The sequence below is a fragment of the Frankliniella occidentalis genome, unplaced genomic scaffold (genome assembly GCF_000697945.3).
Source record: "Frankliniella occidentalis isolate FOCC.00 unplaced genomic scaffold, Focc_3.1 Scaffold21, whole genome shotgun sequence".
In the NCBI taxonomy this organism is placed as follows: Eukaryota; Metazoa; Arthropoda; class Insecta; order Thysanoptera; family Thripidae; genus Frankliniella; species Frankliniella occidentalis.
The window spans coordinates 1906208-1925291 of record NW_026267151.1 but is presented as its reverse complement, the minus strand read 5'-3'; the positions used below and the strand labels follow the sequence as shown (position 1 = coordinate 1925291).

General features: G+C 38.6%; 1 protein-coding gene across 7 annotated transcripts in view; it reads right to left on the bottom strand.

The window, feature by feature from the left end:
* Positions 1–41: 41 nt before the first annotated feature.
* Positions 42–19084, bottom strand: part of LOC113211215 (spectrin beta chain, non-erythrocytic 1) — a 64242-nt gene continuing 45199 nt past the window's right edge. For 2 of the 7 annotated variants that reach the window (XM_052264814.1, XM_052264815.1), the window contains 44 exons: positions 18645–18761; positions 18453–18561; positions 18203–18367; positions 18006–18118; positions 17450–17863; positions 17025–17378; positions 16339–16926; positions 16054–16266; positions 15770–15979; positions 15450–15675; positions 15109–15362; positions 14918–15001; positions 14386–14576; positions 12902–14294; positions 12225–12641; positions 11920–12138; positions 11542–11838; positions 11315–11460; positions 10702–10773; positions 10167–10398; positions 9921–10094; positions 9596–9796; positions 7498–9516; positions 6874–7415; positions 6588–6774; positions 6299–6499; positions 5906–6136; positions 5501–5695; positions 5247–5426; positions 4800–5173; positions 4549–4717; positions 4345–4464; positions 4050–4232; positions 3802–3924; positions 3622–3704; positions 3250–3369; positions 3068–3135; positions 2607–2976; positions 2345–2483; positions 1960–2251; positions 1722–1874; positions 1419–1538; positions 1185–1216; positions 42–1091 (listed from right to left, as the gene is read on the bottom strand). In XM_052264814.1, the coding sequence (XP_052120774.1) occupies positions 819–1091; positions 1185–1216; positions 1419–1538; positions 1722–1874; positions 1960–2251; positions 2345–2483; positions 2607–2976; positions 3068–3135; positions 3250–3369; positions 3622–3704; positions 3802–3924; positions 4050–4232; positions 4345–4464; positions 4549–4717; positions 4800–5173; positions 5247–5426; positions 5501–5695; positions 5906–6136; positions 6299–6499; positions 6588–6774; positions 6874–7415; positions 7498–9516; positions 9596–9796; positions 9921–10094; positions 10167–10398; positions 10702–10773; positions 11315–11460; positions 11542–11838; positions 11920–12138; positions 12225–12641; positions 12902–14294; positions 14386–14576; positions 14918–15001; positions 15109–15362; positions 15450–15675; positions 15770–15979; positions 16054–16266; positions 16339–16926; positions 17025–17378; positions 17450–17863; positions 18006–18118; positions 18203–18367; positions 18453–18561; positions 18645–18761 (12363 nt within the window). In that variant the 3' untranslated portion in view covers positions 42–818. The remainder of the gene's footprint in view (positions 1092–1184; positions 1217–1418; positions 1539–1721; positions 1875–1959; positions 2252–2344; positions 2484–2606; positions 2977–3067; positions 3136–3249; positions 3370–3621; positions 3705–3801; positions 3925–4049; positions 4233–4344; positions 4465–4548; positions 4718–4799; positions 5174–5246; positions 5427–5500; positions 5696–5905; positions 6137–6298; positions 6500–6587; positions 6775–6873; positions 7416–7497; positions 9517–9595; positions 9797–9920; positions 10095–10166; positions 10399–10701; positions 10774–11314; positions 11461–11541; positions 11839–11919; positions 12139–12224; positions 12642–12901; positions 14295–14385; positions 14577–14917; positions 15002–15108; positions 15363–15449; positions 15676–15769; positions 15980–16053; positions 16267–16338; positions 16927–17024; positions 17379–17449; positions 17864–18005; positions 18119–18202; positions 18368–18452; positions 18562–18644; positions 18762–19084) is intronic. The other 5 variants (XM_052264820.1, XM_052264819.1, XM_052264816.1 and 2 more) reach the window with 5 other exon arrangements.

The window sequence follows — 19084 nt, the reverse complement described above, 5'->3', positions numbered from 1 at the left end:
AAATATCAACAGAAGAAAAGTGTAAAACTATACACTAATAATCATATTATTTCATTTATATCATAACAGCTTAACTCTAGGATGCATTCTCACACACACCAATTAAATCCTGATGGCACAGGCTTTGGGATAAGTACGCAACAAAGTATAAAACAGAAACTTGTTACAGAAATGAACCAGTTATCTGGAATGTATTTACAAAAAGTGGTTCAATGAATATTTATAAACCATATTTTCATCAGAAATAAAAAGGGATAGTACAAGAAATTGTAACAAACATAAATGATATAAATTGCTTATTAATTTTTTACAATATGTAATAAATATAAAACTGCAACAGTACACATAAAGCTCCAAAAAACATTGTAAACAGGTAATAAACAGAAGGGAGTACCTTTATATAATTTCAGGTGAACCAAAAACCCTGCGACCATTAGATTGATACCTATGCAGTCTGACATTCAAAATTGCTCAATTTTAAAATTTTATCAGGTTTCTGGTTCACCTGTACAACATATTTGCATTGAATGCTTATGACTGCAACAAATCCAGTTTGCTGCATTCTATAGCCTACAATATACTGTGTAACTCAAAAGTAAGCAAAGGACTTCTTAAATTATAAATCTTTGGGTCTGCCCAATTTGTGAACAGGTCACTCTTCAAATTTATTATTAAAAATTTCATTTAAGAATCTCTAAAGTTATCATAAAACTGAATGACAATAATCAAACTTCGAATTCACTTTGAGGGTTATTTACAAAAATGACACCCTGACTTTTCTATTATAGATCCTAAAATTACCTTCAATGGTAATGAAACTAACGCTGCTTTCTTCCAAAAAGATTGTTAAACACACTTGACCTCTTATCTTTTCCTTTAGCATTTGAAGGTGAGCGTGATCCCTTGTTTGAATGTTGCTCACTTTCACTTGAGCTTTCACTGGGCCTTCGCTGAACCCCAATGCCAGAGTTGGTTCTATCATTCTGATGGTATGGCATTGAACCTGCTGGTGGAGGAGCCACATATGGTGGGAGTGAATTTGGTCTACTAGTGCTTCCAACAGAGACCACTACGGCTTCGCGGGTTTGTGCCTGAAAAAAAAAAAAAAATTGTTACAGAGAAAGAAAGAAAATTATCAACTGCAACACGGTAACTTGGATTTTAAAAAATCATGTCGACTGTACCTGTTTCCCAGCTGTTCCAAAGTTGCGGTAAACTGAGACAGGGACAGAAAATAGATTACAATACAGAATAATTATGGAGAGTTTTACACAAACAATATGAGATTAAATTGACCAAAACCAGTTAATCAAGAGAGGTAAGTGAAAAAGCAAATTTGAACTGCTGTGTTTAAAGCTCCTAACTTATGCAAGCTGCTTTAACAATTGGTGCTAACACTAGAGCGGCTGCAAACTTACTTGGCTGCTGCGCCATTGAAGTATCCCAACTGTCTCGATGGTGAAGTTGTGGCACAACTGGCAGACCACCCATAGGTGGTCTGTTTGGGGGAGCCGATGACGGAAGCGGGGGTGGGGCTTCTAATAGCAGAAAGCAGGTGTTAAAAAAGCGCAAAAGGGTGAAGTACCGTATTTTTGGTCTCCAGGTTGTTGGTAAAGTTACACATAAAATTGCCCTCTCCATTAAAACTAACCAATTTGATTTATTTTAAAGAACAAAAGCCCACAAAAGCTTTCAAATAGTATTTAATAAAAACAAAGTACCTTGCATAGGTGAGGTTAGTTCTTGACTACTCTGGTGCCTCCATGTACTATCACCATTGGTATAATTTGCATTCTGAATCAGAGGACGCTGCGTAGGGAGGGTAGATCCTCGTGATTGTGCATTAAATGAGGGTGGCCTCATAAGTTCCCCTTCTGTAATGGCAAGGGTAAATACCACATGAAAACTTGAATACTTATCTGAGAAATTTCAAGTAAAATAGATGGTTCATATATATACCATGTGGTCTTCCTCTCATATTGTCAGTAGTAACTTCTGTGGTAGGTGAACGAAGTGGTATAGGTGGTGGAGCTGCTCGGGGCACAACTTGTGGGGGTAAATTATTATTCATTCGATGCTGTTGTAACAACTGTGCTTGAGACACACCAGATGAATTCCTTGGTAGGGAATTAGAAGGTAAAGTATTTGGACGTCGGGGGCTTGTTTCAGGTGATGAGCCTGGACTAGATCCTGAGCTGACATCTACATTAGAGCTAACAGTTGGTGTCCGTTCTAATGTATTTTGACTTTGCTATAATTGGAAAAAGAAGAATGCAAAGTTGACACCAGTAAATAAGATTTAGTTTTCTAACAAAGAACACACAAGATGAACTAAAGCACTAACCTTTTGCGACTCATCATAACTAAGCAGTTGTAAACTAGGAGGCAATTGAGCATGAAAAGTTATTTTATTGACCCAATCCTCCATTTCTGCTTCTGTAGGGGCTAAAAATAGGAACTTTGAGCCATCAGTTCCACACAACCTAAGGGAAAAAAAAATTTGGTTGAGGAGAGGTCATATGTTTAAAGGACTTTGTGTAACAGACTTTACCCATCACATTTATATAAACCTATGCAAATCATAAAGGCATAGGCAGGTAAATCACCTGAAAACGTGCTTCTTCTTTGTGTAATTATCAGCTTTCTCGCATTGAGCTTTGAATATAATAATTGGTGACGTTGCTGCCTTGCTATCAACAAAGTCATCATGATCCTTGAAGAAACAGAGAAGCTGGCCACATAAAACTGTGTAGTAAGACTTCCAAGAGCGTACAGCAGCCTTCTTTCCACCACCCTGCAGTTCATGTTTTCGATCCAGTATTCCTTGAATCTCCACAGGAGGCAGCTCCACCTGCTGCTCTAGTTTCTGCAGTTTCCGGAAACTTTGAGTACGACGGCGAGTGGTGAAGCTAGGTGTCCTCTTTGGCTTTTTAAGTTCAACTCGCATACTCTCTGCCCTCTTCACATCCCCTGTAGCTAAAATAAGCAAAGGAAATACATCAAGTTGAAATTATCAATCTAGATCCCTGTGCTTTGTGTAGACGGATAATAAAAATTAATCGTTTACCTTTCCTAAACATTTGAGAGATACTGCTAGACTTTTGAACACCAGTATCAGTGCTATCAGGATGTAGCCTGAAAAACAAAAGGGAAAAAGTAATTAAATGCAATACTTAAATTAGCAAACTTTGGGTAAAAAAGCGTATAGTCTCTTTACAAATTCATGCATATTTTCCAGGTAAGGCGCACCTTGTGGTATCAACAGCAGAGACAGAGTTAGATTTGGTTAAAGGAAGAGCTCTTTCCATTGATGTTTCATCTTCATTAAAGACAGATGAGCCAGATGGAATCACCTCAAGACTACCCGAACTAGTAGAACACCAATCATGCATTAAAATAAAGAAAGTAGGATGCAATAAGTTCATAAGTTTAACAACTATGTATTAAAGATATGGTGGGGAATTATGGTACCTAATGAACTTGTAATTATTAAATTCTGAAGTGAACTTTAGATCCAACCAATACACAAGCCATGCATTAAGAAAGTAATATGGGAAGTGACCCTGCAGAAGATCGTGCAATACAGAGAATTTAAGAAAAAAGTAAAAATTGAGTTGCTACCTATCGTGGCGGTCTCCATTGACCTCATCTCTCCCAAGCCTAACTTCAGGTACACGTCTTCTTTCGTCTTCACGCCTTCGTTCCTATATGCAAGGAAAAGAGAACATAGATGTTTTATCTACATTGGTCAGATCAATGCAGAAATGTGTAGTAAATCCGAGAGACATACTAAAAACTTACATCAGTAATACGTTGAACCTCTTTGCGTTTCCGGGCCTCCACGCGTTCCTTCTCTACTCGTTCTCGTTCAGCTAAGCGAGCAGCCTCCTCAGCCTGTTGCTGTTTACGGAATGCCTCCTCCAACTAATTCAAAACCAAAACAATGACATGAGGTTATCAAAATCATTCATTCACACCTTCAAGGCGGCAATGCATAATGCAATAACATTGCTGTCATATTGTACTCAACAAAGTTAAAATGAACTTACCAAGGTTACTCTATTAAGAGCATTGAACTTCTCCTCTTGGGCTTCAATTGTTTTTTCAAAGTCTTCATGCTTACGAATGAGTTCTTCAACTTGCAATATACTTTCCCCCAATTTGGGATCATGAAGTGTAGCCTCCCTTGACTGCAGCCAGTTTTCAAGCTGATCAGCGTCTCTCTTGAACATCTTTAACACAAATACACATTTACCTTAAGACTTAGAAGACAATTGATTTTTGCTGAGTTTCCAGAATGTTGAGTACAAAATAGAGAATAATGCATTGGTTTTTCAATTTTACCTGAGTATCAAGGTTTTGTGCATAAATTGTCTGGCGAAGATACCAAGTATCATTCAGGACCTTTCTGCGTTGCTTCAAAACTGATATTTTGTCTTCAATCTCATCAGATAGGAAATGACCCTAAATATTTTAAGTATGATAAATATAGGTATACCTCAATAACAGTTTAGTAAGATTTTGGAAAAGAACTTATTTCGGAAATACCTGATCTATAAGTTGTTTCCCAGTAGTATAAAATTTGTCAAAGGCTTCACTCCTGGTATCAATTTCTGCTTTATGTTCAGAATGACGAGTTATAAGAGCCTCTGCCCCAGGAACATCTTGGGCCAAGTCGGGAGCTGTCACTTTGGCAATCATTTCATTTATCCAAGACCTTAAGATACATAATCATACCAATTAATGCTTCATCAAGTTTTTCATTTTGGAACATCAAGAAATGGCAGAACACAACTTACATCAAATCACGATATTGGTCGAAGTATGCTTGAAGCTGTTCTGCTTGATGTAACTTATCTTTACGTTGTGCAGCTTTTTCAAGTAATTCATTCCAACATTCCATTGCTTCTTCATGCTTAACTTCAATGTGTTCCCGAGCATCTGGAAAGAGTTCAGCAAGCCGTCCTGCCTCCTCTCCAACAGATTCCACTTGCTCTTTTACTGCACCTAGGTCGGTTTCAAATCCTTGGTGCTTGCGCACCAACGTTTGGATAGTTTCTAGGTCCTGACCATACCCTTCTGAAATGAGTGTAGCATCTTTCTCTTGTATCCAGCTGATGGTTTCATCAGCTGTCCGATCAAACACGTGAACTTGCTTTGCTCCAGCAAGGGCCTAAAATAGAAAATTAAGGATGAGACAAAAAGAAGACAGAGAAATTCTCTTTTAGCCTTGGTAAACAAAATACCTCCTGTCGGGCGTGGGCCAATTCTTTCAAATCCTCCCAAAGCTGTTGAGTTTCATCAAGTTTACTTTGAATACGCCCAGATTCAGGGTTCTTCTCAGCAATTAGGGCCTTCCCTGAGGAGAGGCAAGCTGACACGCGACCTTCACTGGCCGAGAGACCACTAAGGAAAGTCTCAAAGGTCTGAGACCAGAATACAGTGTATTAGAGATTATTGTGTAACTAGTTTTTCTCCAAATCATCTATCATCAACTGACCTGTATGAGAAGTTCTACGTGCTCAACATCTCTCCCATAATCCTCTGAGGCTGCCACAGTAGTTTGATCTCCAATCCATTCAGCAACTTCCTCAGCCTCTCTTAAAAATCGGAAAAGCTTTCTACTTTCAATAAGTCTCTCTTCACGTTTCTTGTGGAGGACCTGAAGCTGGGCAAAATGGTTTTCCAGGTCAACCTAGAAAAAGAAACATAAGTTTAGAAGACCCAAGAGAGGCAAAGAGGGAAAGCAAATGTGTAAATACAATGTTCCCAGATGTTTCTCAGAATTTGTAGTAACTAGGTAAATTGTGTTTCAGTGAAAGGTAACAAAAATCAACTATTTTATTTACTTGCATTGATTTCTTATATAAATCTACATGGTAAACCAATGATAAATACTAAGTACCTGCTTTTGCTTGATGTTTTCGCTATCAAAATGACCTCTGTCAACTAGACCACTTGACAGCTTTGCAAGGCGACCGATTGTATGTTGGAAGGCACTAAGATCTCTTTCACATGACTCAAGTTTCTTTAAGAGTGATAAAACTGAATCCTCATCCTTGCCAACATCACTAGAGGTAAGCATTGGCCGTTTTTCTTTCATCCAAGTTTCAGCTTCAGCTGCTTCAGCGTAGAACTGTAAAAAAATAAGGTGAATAAATACCAAAAAAATGTCAAATTTACAAATTAAAAACACTGACAGAATTTGAATTGAAAGCATTTGATACTGAAAATGGTAAAGAAAAAGCAAAACATAAATAAATGAGTAGGTAACTCAGTAGGTATATAAAGTCCACACCATTTGAGATTCAACAGCATCAAGTAGGCGAAGTCTTCTCACGCTAGAGATATCTTTTAAAGTTCCTAGTTTTTCTTGTAATTCACTGCTAAGTTTTTCAATACGTTGAGCGGCAAAATGATTGGACTGAACCATTTGATGTGCCCTCTTAGACAAATTGGATACTACTGGTTCATGTGAAAGAATCTCTGCTTCCAGGGCCTTGAAAACATAACACCAAAAAACATAATCAAATAACAAATTTTTTCCAGGAAAACCATGAAATCTGAATTTGACTATAGTTTTCTACCTGATGCTTTTTCTGGAGGCTCTGCACAGCAGTAAGGCTGCTTCCTAAATCATCAGATGCAGCCTGTGGTTCTTTTTCAGCCAGCCATTGCATCTCATCGTCAATGTCTCTAATTAACTGTTTGAGAAGCAACGCATCTTCTAAGTTCTCTCGTCGAATTTGCATAGGTTCGTGCAAGGATCGATATCTACAACATAGGAAACATTAAAATAACAAGCCAATTCTTTTGCTTTTCTTTCACTACACAAGATCCAGGAATAAGAAAGCAAATTTACTGAAAACATACCTTTTAATAACATTTGCCGCTCTATCCTGTATTTCTTCTTTCATAAAATGATTAGATCTCTCAAATGTACCAGCAGTGTCCTTGATCTGTTCACAAGTCTCAGCATGTCCCAAAACATCACTCTCCAAAAGAGTGTGTCTTTTGAGTAAATTTTGAACACTGCTGAGATCTTTTCCATGATCTTCAGAGGCTAGCTGACTTTCAACATCATCCATCCATGTTTCCATTTCCTCAAGCGTACGACTAAAAAGTAACGCTTGATAGGCGTCATTCAGCCTCTCCCTTTTCAATAAACTAGCATCTTGCAAACGGCGCCATTCTGTTTCTAATTCATCAAGACGCATACGTATCTCCATTGAGGCAAAATGACCAGCCCCAATTAGCCCTTCACCCTCAGCAGTAACACCATTCACACGGGCTCGGTTTGCAGTAAGCTCGGATTCAAAAGCTGCATGTCTCTGAATTTTACTTTGAAGATTAGTAGGGTCGCGGTAACTCTCATCACTGGCAACCTGCAACTTCTGGGTCAGCCATGCGTCAACCTGAGAAAAACAGATAGATTATAACAACATGAAATATTTCAATGAAATTGTACAGAGATATCTGACTTGTGGGTTAACATACCTCATACATATTTCTAAGGAACTGGTGAAGCTGTCGACTCTCTTGCAGCCGCTTGCGCCTGGCAGCAGTAGCTTCCTTAAGACGATCCCGCCTAGAAATCACACTTTTTAATTTTTGAGTGATTGCATTGCTATCATAGTGGTGGTCAGACAGGATTTCTAAAGCAAACTTTTCGAGCTCTTCTACCCTACTTAATTGTGCAACAAGTGTTTTCTCAAAATCTTCGTGTTTTCTGAGCAAAGCTTCTACACTTGATAGGGAATCTCCAACATCATCATTATTCAGGAATGCTTCTTTTCCAGCAAGCCAGCTATGAGCCTGGTCTGTCTGCTCACGGAAGAGTTGAAGCTGGTGAGCTTGAGTTAGACGTTGTTTTCTATCCTCCCAAGCTGCTCCTAAAGTTCTTCTTAACTCTTCCAGTTTACTCATATCATTCTCAGCTTCAGGAATACGAAGCCCAAATTCCTTTAAGGATTTAAATGCTTCTTGACGCCCATCAATTTCAGCTTTCCTTTCTTGATGCAACTGCAACATGGCTTCAGCTTCAGGCACTGAGGAGGGCAGTTCTGATGAACCCATTCGTTTAATTGCCTCTCCTACCCAAATATCGAGTTCTTTCAAGTCTGACTTGAATTTGTGTAAAGTGTAGGCAGCAGAAAGGGCATCACGTCTTTTCCGAGAAAGTTGAAGAAGATTACGCCAATCGTCGGTGAGTGCAGACAGCTTGTTGAAAATTGGAACTGCCATGTCAGGATACTTCTGAGACAACCTTTTGGCCTCGCTCTCATGTTCCTTCAGTTTGCCTTCAATAGCAGTCATGTCGCGCTCAAGTGCATCCTGCTTGCGTTGCAGCTGTTCAACACCCATTAAATCACGGCCAGTATCCTCACTGGACATTGCTACAGCTTTCTCAGCAACTCTTTGAGCTGTGTCATCAACATCTCTATTGAAAAGGTGAACTTCAAGAGCTCCAGCCAATCTCTCACGGTATTCTCCTAATGCACCCTGAAGGCTCTTTAATTTACTATTAAATTGATCACGACGCTGGTCTACTGAGCGAGTATCACTTCTTCCCTGACGAATCAATTTATCAGCAAGAGCATTTATTGCCCTCATCCTGGAATCATCAACTCGCATGTCACTATCCACATCATCAAGTTTGCGCTGCAATGCTAGACAGTGTTCATAGTCTCTACCAGTGTCAGCTGCTTGTACCATCATTTCCTTATCCCTTATCCATGCTTCAATTTTCTCCAATTGGTTGTTAAATTCAAGAATATCTTGAGCTTCCTCTAATCCTCTTCCATGATTACTTGATTCTTGGAGTAAAGTGCGCCATGAGGATAATAACTGATCCAGCTGTTGTCTCACTTCTCGAGATGACTTATGCTTCTTCCTCAACAGCATTTCACCTTTCTCCTGAATTTCACCAATCCGCCCTTGATTTGCTGAAAGCTCTGCTTGAAAAGCTTGGTGTTTCTGGAGCTTCTTTATCTTTTCCTCAAGTGAGTTGCCCTCTCCTTTTCCGGCCTCTGCTTCCAGTTTCTTTTGCTTTTCATCAATCCAGAGTTCTGCCTCTCCAACATCACGGATAAACTGAGCATGAAGTAGGGCATCTTCAAGATGACCTCTCCTTGTGGCACACAGATCCTTTACTTTGACACGTCGTTCTACAACTTGGGCTAATCTTTGCGCTATAGACTGGCTTTCAAAATGCCTTTGGGCAAGAAGTTTGTCACCATGTTCTTGTAATGCAAGTACTTTCTCTTCCTGTGTTCCAAGTAGTTTTTCAAAAGCATCATGCTTTTTCATTGCAGCAGTGACTTCATCAACAGAATGACCAAAGTTAGAGCCAGCTAGGGCCACTTCCTGGGATCCACTGATAGTGTCAATTTGCTTTGCATCTCGGAGGAAGAAATGCAAATCAATAAGTTGATCAAGGTGTACCTTCTTGTGCTGCCACGCAGCATGCAGTTTTTGCCTCTCTTCAAGCAATTGATCAGATCGCTCTCGGATTTCCTGTAAAGAAATGTAAAACCATGACTTTGTTATATGATGATATCTATTGGACCTATATAAGATTTAGAAATCAACTAACCTGAGAGGCATAGTGTTGCCCTTGAATCATGGCCTCTCCTAACTCTAACACTGTCTTGAAGTTATCCTCACGAGCCTCTATTTCTGCTTTAACAGCCTCGTGCTCTGCTTTAAGAGTTTGTGCACCAGCTGCATCTCTAACTTTTTCTTCAGTCAGCATAGCCGCTCGAAGTCCAGATGCCCAGCTGAAGAGATCACGAACCTACAAGGATGGTAGTAAAAAATTAATATTGTATGGGATATAATGTATGGGATTGTTAAAGAGGGATGCAGGAAATATTTTAATTGACAATAACTCTGATGCTGCTGCTTTTAAAATTCAATACCTGAGTTAGGAAGCGTTGTAAATCACAACTAGCTTGGAGCTCTTCCCTACGCTGAGCACTTCGATTTTGTAGAGCCGTCCAGCTTGATAAGACAACAGTCTGTTGTTGTGCAATTTGTGTAGCATTATTACCAGGATACAAAGCTTGAAGTCGAGCAGCATCCTCCACTAAAACCTGCATCATTAAGATATTGATAGTTAGAAAAATCCTGGGGCCAAAACTCTTGGTGGATAAATGTACTCTCACCTGCAGTTGTGCTTCCAATGCCACCAAATCATTTTCAAATCCTTCATGCCTCCTGATGAGGGCCAAAACTGAATTTAAATCACGCCCTCTATCATCTGGTAATGCTGCCATTTTCTCATTAATACGAGCTAGAGCCTCAGCTACATCACGGTGGAATCGATGAATTTCTCCAGCAGCTGAGAGTCGTCTTTCACGATGGGACATCTGATTAAGTAGCTGTTGCCACGCCTCCCTAAAATTAACAGTTTTGTTTAGTAATATGTTGTGAAAGAATTGATAAAAATAACTAAAAATAACAAATGTTAGAATGCATAGCACTAAATGGTCTATAATTAGTTGGTAAAAAATAATGAAGCTGCAATAAATAATTTTTTTAATTTAAAGGAACATACATAAAGACACACCAAGCTAGTAAAAGAGGAGCACACATCCACAGAAAATCTTGTAATATGAAAGCCAGGCAAGTGAATGTTAAGCATAAATCTAAAAGACATCTAGAAGAGTCACAATTACTAGAACATAGTACACCACTCACTTGTTTGCAGCATGACGCTCAGCTACCTGTCGCACAGGATTCTCGTTGTCGAGCCTCTCAATCCCGTCAGCACTACAAATACCCACCACAAAGTTATGGAACCATTTACCAACATCCTCTTATAGATACGAGCAACAAACACCAGCCCAAGCAAAATGCACAATACGTTTTAATAAACAAGTTAAACAAGTTGCTAAACTTACATCAATTTACACCAAGTATTGTATAACAGATAGAGATATTCAAAATGGACCCAGAGAGTAATAGATAGAATTCACTTAAAAAGAGTCTTCACACCCATACAACACACATACTTCAGATGCCAACTCTGATGATTAATACTACGGTGGAAAAATAAGAAGCATAACAGATAATAGAGGTAACCCGATCCACAAATTTTTGGATCTATGAATATTCTACAAACATGCAATAATTAGCAATTTTTGAAAATCCATGCCAGAACAGTGTTTGCACTCAGATTATAGAAAAGTAAGATTAACAAGCAAAATTACAAATGAGTCATGCAGAGTTAAAAATTCTAGAATACATATGATGCATGTTTATGTCCGGTATGTTATTACCGTTATATTATAAAACATAAATTGGTTCATACCTTAGTTGGACTTGACGCTTTTCGATATCAGGAATATACGGGCTTTCATTTGCAATGAGTTTCTTTGCTAATTCCTCACACTGATTAAATCGCTCAGACCCAGCTTCAACACTGCGCTTCAGTTCATCAAATTTATTTTGTAAAATCTGAAATGCACACAAACATGTATGTTAGATGAAGTAGTTTATATAAGACTTGTTTGCAGCTGTAAACTCAAACAAAAGTACCTGAAGGTGTTCATAATCCTGCCCATAATCCTCAGAGGCTGCAACTTGACTTTGTTCTCTGATCCACTGTTCAAGTTCGGCACTTTCAAGGAAATACTCATGCCTGTACATTGACTCCATAAGTCGTTGCTGCCGGGCAGTGGCTAACTTTTGTAAGGTCCGCATTTGTTGCGACAGTAATTGTTGTTTACTAGCTATGGCTTTGGCATCAGGGTGTTTTGCATTAACCATTGCATTGGCTGTATGGCCCATTTCACTCACAATCCCACTGTATGAGTCTAGTTCTAGTTCAAGTGTCTATTGAAAATAAAAGAAAGAATGATTATCAATACTGTAAGAAAAGACATAGTAAGGACGAAAAAAGGTGATCTGCTAGACCTTATGCTTAGTCAACAGTTTGGTAGCTGCATCTCTATCTCTTCCATAATCAGTGGAGCTAAGCACGTCATTCCTTTCAGTTAGCCAACTCTCTACTTCCCCAGCCTCAAAGAAGAATTGCTGGGCCTTCAGGGAAAGCTCTAATTTCTTAGCTCTCTCTGCAGCCTTATCATTCAACTCCTTCCAAGAGTCTATCAGTTGCTGACACAAGTTGTCAATCTGCCAGAAAATGGAAAAAACCTATTGTAATGCACATATAGATAATGTATTGATATGGAAAATACAAATCTTGAATTTAAACTTGCCTGTTTAACTTCAGGATGCCCTTCACTGACAAGATTTTGCCCTGAAGCCAAGGTACGGTCTATCATAGGTTGATGACCTGTTATTTCTGATTCCAATTTTTTGTGCTTCTTATACATGGACTGGGCTTGATGAAGATTGCTTCCAAGAGTGTCAGATGCAGCAAGAGGCATGTGTTCACGAATCCAGCCCAACTCCGTAGCAAGCTCAAATCCAAATTTGTGAAAGCGAAGACTTTCATCTAACGCTTCCCGTCGCGCCTGGGCTGGTACTTTTAGAGATGCAAACTTTTGTTGACAATCTTTGCTAGCTTTCAAAATATTCTCAGCATCGAAATGCCCTTCATGGGCCATTTCTTCGCCATTGTTTACCAAGTCATTGACACGTTGGTCCCATTGGTTCATATCACTTTCTAGTCCCTGTAAATGAAAACCAAAACCATACAATAAGCAATGCTAACCAACACATTTTTAGAACAAGATAAATGAGTGGGCACTTTAAAACAGTGAAACCTAGATAGTAAGAATACCTCCTTATAAAATAACTTTTTGGATGACTCAAGACAAATTTTGCACATGGTTTTATATTGATTTAAGAACACCTGGATATAACACACTGAGACCTCAGCCTTGAGTGATTCTTACTATCCAGGTTACACAATATGTAACAATGCTAATACCTGATGTTTCTTAATCAGTTGTTTGCAATTTCGAAGATCTACTCCAAGTTGTTTTGACTGTAAAGCCATTTCCATTTCCTCTAATTTTATTTGTGCGTCTTCCAGCATGCGGTTGTAACTCTTTTGAGCTGCAGCTTGTCTGAGACGAGCTCCCTTGTTTCTTGACACTTGAACTAATTCTTCCCAAGCAGTGTTAAGGTTGTCTAAGATTTTTTGAACTTCTGGACTGCGGTAATTTCCTTCCGAAATGAGAGCTTGTCCCATCTTGTTCACATTACGTAACTGTCCACCATTAGAACGCAATTCTCTCTCAAATGCCTCATGTTTCTGTAGTTTACGTTCAATATTGCTAAGATCTCTGTAACTTTCATCTCCAGCAGTTCGTAATTTATCCCCTAACCATCCTCGTAGGTCATCACTGTTAGCTACGAATTCCTGGAAGTTGTGAGAAGCAAGGAGAGCAGCTCGTCTTATCTTTGCAGATTCCTTAACAGCCTTACGTCTAGCAAGGATTTGCATGCGGCGGTCATCAATCCCTTTACTGTCGTAATGACCAGCAGCAATAAGCTTGTCAGCCATTTCACTAAAAATTTTAGACCTTTCATCTTGGGCATTTAACATGTTTTCAAAATCTTCATGCCTCTTTAAAAGAGCTTCAACGTCATCAAGTGAGCCACCAAGGTCTGTGAATTCAAGGAATGCTTCATGGCTAGATGTGGTGGTGTCAATAGCATCAGCTTCCTTATTGAAGATTTGCAAGTCTCTGCACTGGTCCAGCCAGGATCCTTTTTCTTGCCAACCTCGGGCAACAGCCTCTTGTTCTTCAGCTAATTTAACAATGCGAGTTTGAACTTCAGTCAAATTTGGGTTCCGTTGGAGAAGTTGTTTTCCGAGATCAGACACTTCATGAAACTCATCCTCGTGAGTACGAATGTCATCCCCAAGCTCACTATGCTTCTTCAAGAGGCTTTCTGCAGTGGCAAGATCCCTAGCGGTCTCATCAGCATTCAATGCATCTTTCACAGAATGTACCCAGCTCAGCAAATTCTTCGAGCTGTTCATGAAGATTTGTTGTCCAACAGCATCTTCTAATCTAGACCTGCGTTCAATTGCTTTGGTCTTAACCTTCTCCCACAACTCCTGTACTTCTTTCTGCCGAGCATTCACATTTCCTTTCTCATTTGGATATGATGACTTCACAGAATTGGCTAACAGGTTTACTCTGTTTACTTTCTCCTGGACAGGAGCAAGTTCTCTTTCCAGATGTAAATGCCTTCTTTGCAAGGCCTGAACAGTTTTCAAGTCTGGCCCCAGCTCAGCTGTGTCTAATTGAGTCATCTTTTCTTGCATCCAATCTCGAGCTTCATCACATGTTCGATGGAACAGTTCAACACTGAAATAGAATATAAAAAAGATACATCAAATAGATGGATAAATTACATTTAAGGCAAAATAGATATGTGCCTCACTAAAATAGACAATACCTTGAAGCACCCTCTAGACTACGTTCTTTTTGACCCTTCAACCAATTCAGATGATCCCATAACTGATGAATTTGATTTTGCCGTGCTTTGACTTTGTCAAGCTGACTATGACCCTGACGAACGAATTCCTCCACAGCAGCATCAATAGCTTCCACTCGTTTCCCAGAGGCTGACAGATCAGTGAGAAATTTCTAGAAAATAAAAATGAGAAAAGAGCCATTTAAAACAAATTTTGGGTGTCAGAAGTACCCGCACAAAAATACCCAGCACAGTTGGAAACAGATAAACTTCACATCAAAATGAAAAAATTTCACTGTCATTTCACTTTAAAAAAAAAAGACAAAGGTATGACAAACAACAATAAGTCATTTAAGCAGATAATACTAATAACACAAGCAAGCACTGTAAGAGAAAATTCACAAATCACAAGATCCATTTAAACATTGCAATAAAACAATGTCCACCACAAAGCTGACCCCTAGACGACATCACAAACAAGTAGTACCATTTTGTAAAGTTATGTAAGTCTTACAAGATTTGAAACTAAGCTGATTTTTGCAGAATTTGAATCAATGCTTTGTCGTCCTTTCTTTGACTCTTTCTCTTTAGGAGATTTCTAACAGATCAGAGGAGATTATAGTTAAGGAGAAAGATTCTAGATACAGTATAAATAAGTATAGATAGATAATAATTTGGAACTTAAATAAGTGCCATTGTCATTACCTCATACTTCCTCTTGGCAGTTTCAACAGTATCTGTACTATCATCAGCTCTTAGCATCTTTTCTTTGTCTTTGATCCACTTTTCAAAATCATCACATTCTCTATAAAACCCAAAAAGATGAATTGAATCTTCTAAAAGAGCGTGTCTTCGAACTGCCATGTCTTGAAGTTGCTTGTAAGTGTGATTTATTTTCTGCTGACGCTTTTCTACATTTTGATTCTCATCATCAGTTGATTTCCTTCTTGATGTTCTTCCTAGAAATACGAGAGAAAATTGTGAGAAAGGTAATTGAACAATGTTGATGAAGTTGTACTTTTAAGAGATATGGTTTGCAAATTTACCTGGAGGTTTAGGTGCTTTCTGTTTTCTTACAGGAATGACCTGTTTTACCATCTTAGTTTTCCTGATTCTTTTCACTTCTTTTATTTTTTCTGGTCGTCTGACTTGAACTTGAACTGTTTTAGGCTCAATTTCACGAACGTAATTAGCAGGTACAAATCCATCTTGACCATTTGTCTTGCGAACGTTCCACCAATCATCGTTTGTTTTATTCAGAAGGTACATTACCTATAAGCACAGAAAAAGAAAAAGTTTCAAATATTAATAAAACTCTCTATTGCAAATAATTTTTTTTTTTTTTTTAAAGCTGTTGAAATAATACCTCTCCTTTTTCCATTACCATACCCTGACCATTGAAAGGGTACTGACTCTTAACTTGAGGCACTAGCCTTTCTTCTGTAACAGTACGGTACTCAGTTCTTTCAACTGGTTCTTCCTCCCAAACTTCTTGGGGCACCAAACGCATCTCATTCACCCACTCCTCCTCATCGCCCCCATCCGCCTCAGAGAGGGGTTCAGGCTCTGCCGACAGCTGTAAGATTGATTGTTCTTTAAAAATCTCCCTTCCTTTTTAAGAACCAAATTTGACATGAAAATATAACATACTTCTAAAGTAGAGATGCCTGCTTTGACTAGCTTCTCAGCCTGACTGTTAAGACTTTGAATGTCACCACTATATGCATTGAGTTCACCCTGGAGATCTCGGTGGCGTTGAAGCAATGCTTGAGCAGAGGGTTCATCCTCGCCATAGTCTGTTGAAGCCACTATCGCCATTTTTTCATTCAACCATGATTCTGCTTCATTGGCATCCGTATAAAACTGAAAAACATTGGAAAATAAAGTAATGTACATAAACAATGTTTATACATCTGAGTAATGACATGTATTTACCTGATAAGCTTCAGCAGCATCTTCAAGTTGTTTCCGGCGTAGGGCAACTAATTCATTTAAAGTGCTCCACTGTTCTTGGAGGCCACTGATACGAGTATTAATTTCATGAGATTTGGGATGTTTATCAGTTATAAGAGCCCGGCCTGCCTCACAAACCTGTTCTGACTTTGGACGTCGCATACTCATTTCATCCTGTAACACTTTGTGTTTCTGCTGAAGGCTCAGAACAGCACGAAGATCTTTGGCCGATATTCCTGTCTTGCAAATTCTCTGTTTGTCAACTATCCAACCCTCCTCATCCTCATGATCTTGAATAAACTGAAAGAAGTTGCGAGCTTCTTCCAGACGGGCACGTCGCTGTTTGCTGCACTCAAGGAGGTTGTCATATGCTTCATTCAGACCATCAAGTCGCTGCTGAAGAGTCGCTGCTTCGCGGTGACCGCTACTCATATACTGGTGTCCCTGCCGCCCAAGACGTCTCTGTGTCTCTCCTATTGCTGTGACTTGCAGCTCCATTAAGCTATGTTTCTGAAGTAAATCTTCAACAGCAAGCAAATGAGGGCCAACATCTTGTGATTGAAAGTTATCCTACAAAAAAAAAAAAAAAAGGAGAAATTGTTAGTTAATTTTGAAGACACAAAGGCAGACATCAATTCTCATGACTGAAATGAGTTGCAAGTTATTACCTGTAAATCTTTAATAGCTGTCATCACAGTGTCCATTTCTCGCAGGATAGCCATCAGGCCACAAAGAAGACTGAGATTTTCTTTGTGCTTTTCAAGAAGGGCAAGAAGTTCACGCCACCTTTCCAACACCTCTGTTTCTCTTTGTTGGACCCTTTCGGAACCATGGTATTTTTCACGCACAAGTTCCGCTGACATATTGCTTAGGTCATGAAACCTCTCCTCACGTGCCATGATGTCGGCACTTATTGCTTCATGTTTTTTGACAGTGGCATCAACTTGGGTTAAATTACTGCCATATCGAGGATCCGATAACACTTGAATCATTTCTTTCAGGTATCCCTCTCGGAGAACACTCTGTGAAAAAAACATTGATTAATACTTGATTTCAGATATAATAAAAGTAGATGTTAAAACAAAGAACTTACTTTTCTCTCAAATTTGTAATTTAATTGTTCAAGTCTCTCTTGTCTTAAAAGTTCTTGCCTTAGTGCAACTTCACGTCTATGCTCAGCTCTTTCTAATTGTTCCCACCCTTTCTCTAAATCATGAATAAGCTGACCTTCTTGAGGAGTAAAGGCTGGTTGATTTAATGACTTCAATTGCGTATTAATGTGGAAGTAGAGAGCTTCAATTTCACTGCGTTCTTTATACTTAGGTGGCTTTTCTACAGTGCGGTACTGTTTGAAACTCAGCAATTCTTTTTGAATTCCTTCGAGGGAGTTGGGAAAGTTTCTGTCTTCTAGTTCACTGATTTTCATACGAATCCACTGAAGGAGGTCTGACGTTAGCCTTTCATAATGGATCTTCATCTTGTCAGCATCCATCATCTGACCAACAATCTAGCAAAAACAAAATTGAAATTTGTTTTAGAATTAAAACAGAAAGAAAATGAAATATGAAATATTTTTGACAGTAGATACAAAATAGTTGGGATGTTATGAAAATCATAAGAAAATTAATAATAAACACTTATAAACATACATTTGCAATTCTTCGACCACTTTTCATTTCATTTTTCAATCTGGCAAAAGTGTGGTAATAAGATGCTACATAAGTGATGATGGACTTTTCATCAGGCCTACTAGTATCAACATCTGCAAACCAAATAATAATCAGATTTTTCTTATTAAATAGATAAATATAAAAATAAAACAGAAAGTGGAGTAAACAATAAATACCCTCTGCATCTAAAAGACTTGGGATTCCTAAATGTGTAGCAGCAGTATCAAAAGCATTATTAAGATTATCAATATGACGGGTTGGTTGCAAAGCTGGGAAATCAATCAGGTCTGGTCGATGGGCATGAATAAGTGCATTGAAACCAAGTCCACTACGCCATGAACCTATAAAAGAAAAAAATGTTCCATCAATTCTGACAGAAATTCACAAGGCCTAGGCCATTATGTTATTAGAGATAAAAATCATTACCAGTGAAATCATGAATTTGAACTCCTGAGTAACCATTAGTTTTTCTTTGGCACCAAAGCAGCAAGGCATCTTTAGCTGATTTCTTTTCACTGCTCTCATTTTCTTCATCCTTTAGAAAAATATAAGAACCTTCAAGATAAGAAGCATATTTTTAAAAGTTTATATCAATTTTCTGCTAATATTTACACTTACCACATCAATCTCGATTTCTTGAATTTGAAAGCGAAGAATTATGGTCCAAATAAGACCCAAGATAAGTCGTGGGTTGCCATCAACTATGTCTTCTGCACCAATACTTTCAAGGCGAACCTACAAAAAAAATAAAAAAATAATTGACTTCAGGTCTAGTAAAATGGATTGGAGAAATCCTATCCCACCAAAGACAAAGGATGCTTCAGCTTCACATTATTTGTGGTAAGAATGTTGTGCAGAGGTGTAACTTATGTCAGATATATGTGCTCACATTTAGCTCATTAACTACTAAGACAAACAAAAGTCAGAAATGGTGAGTTCAACTTTAACTAAAGTATGAGATGCTGTCAAATAAGCTAAGCCAAGCCACGGCGGAATGGACATAACACCAGTGTTTATTGTGTATTTTTTTTTTTTTTTTTTTTTTTTTTAAAGTGAAA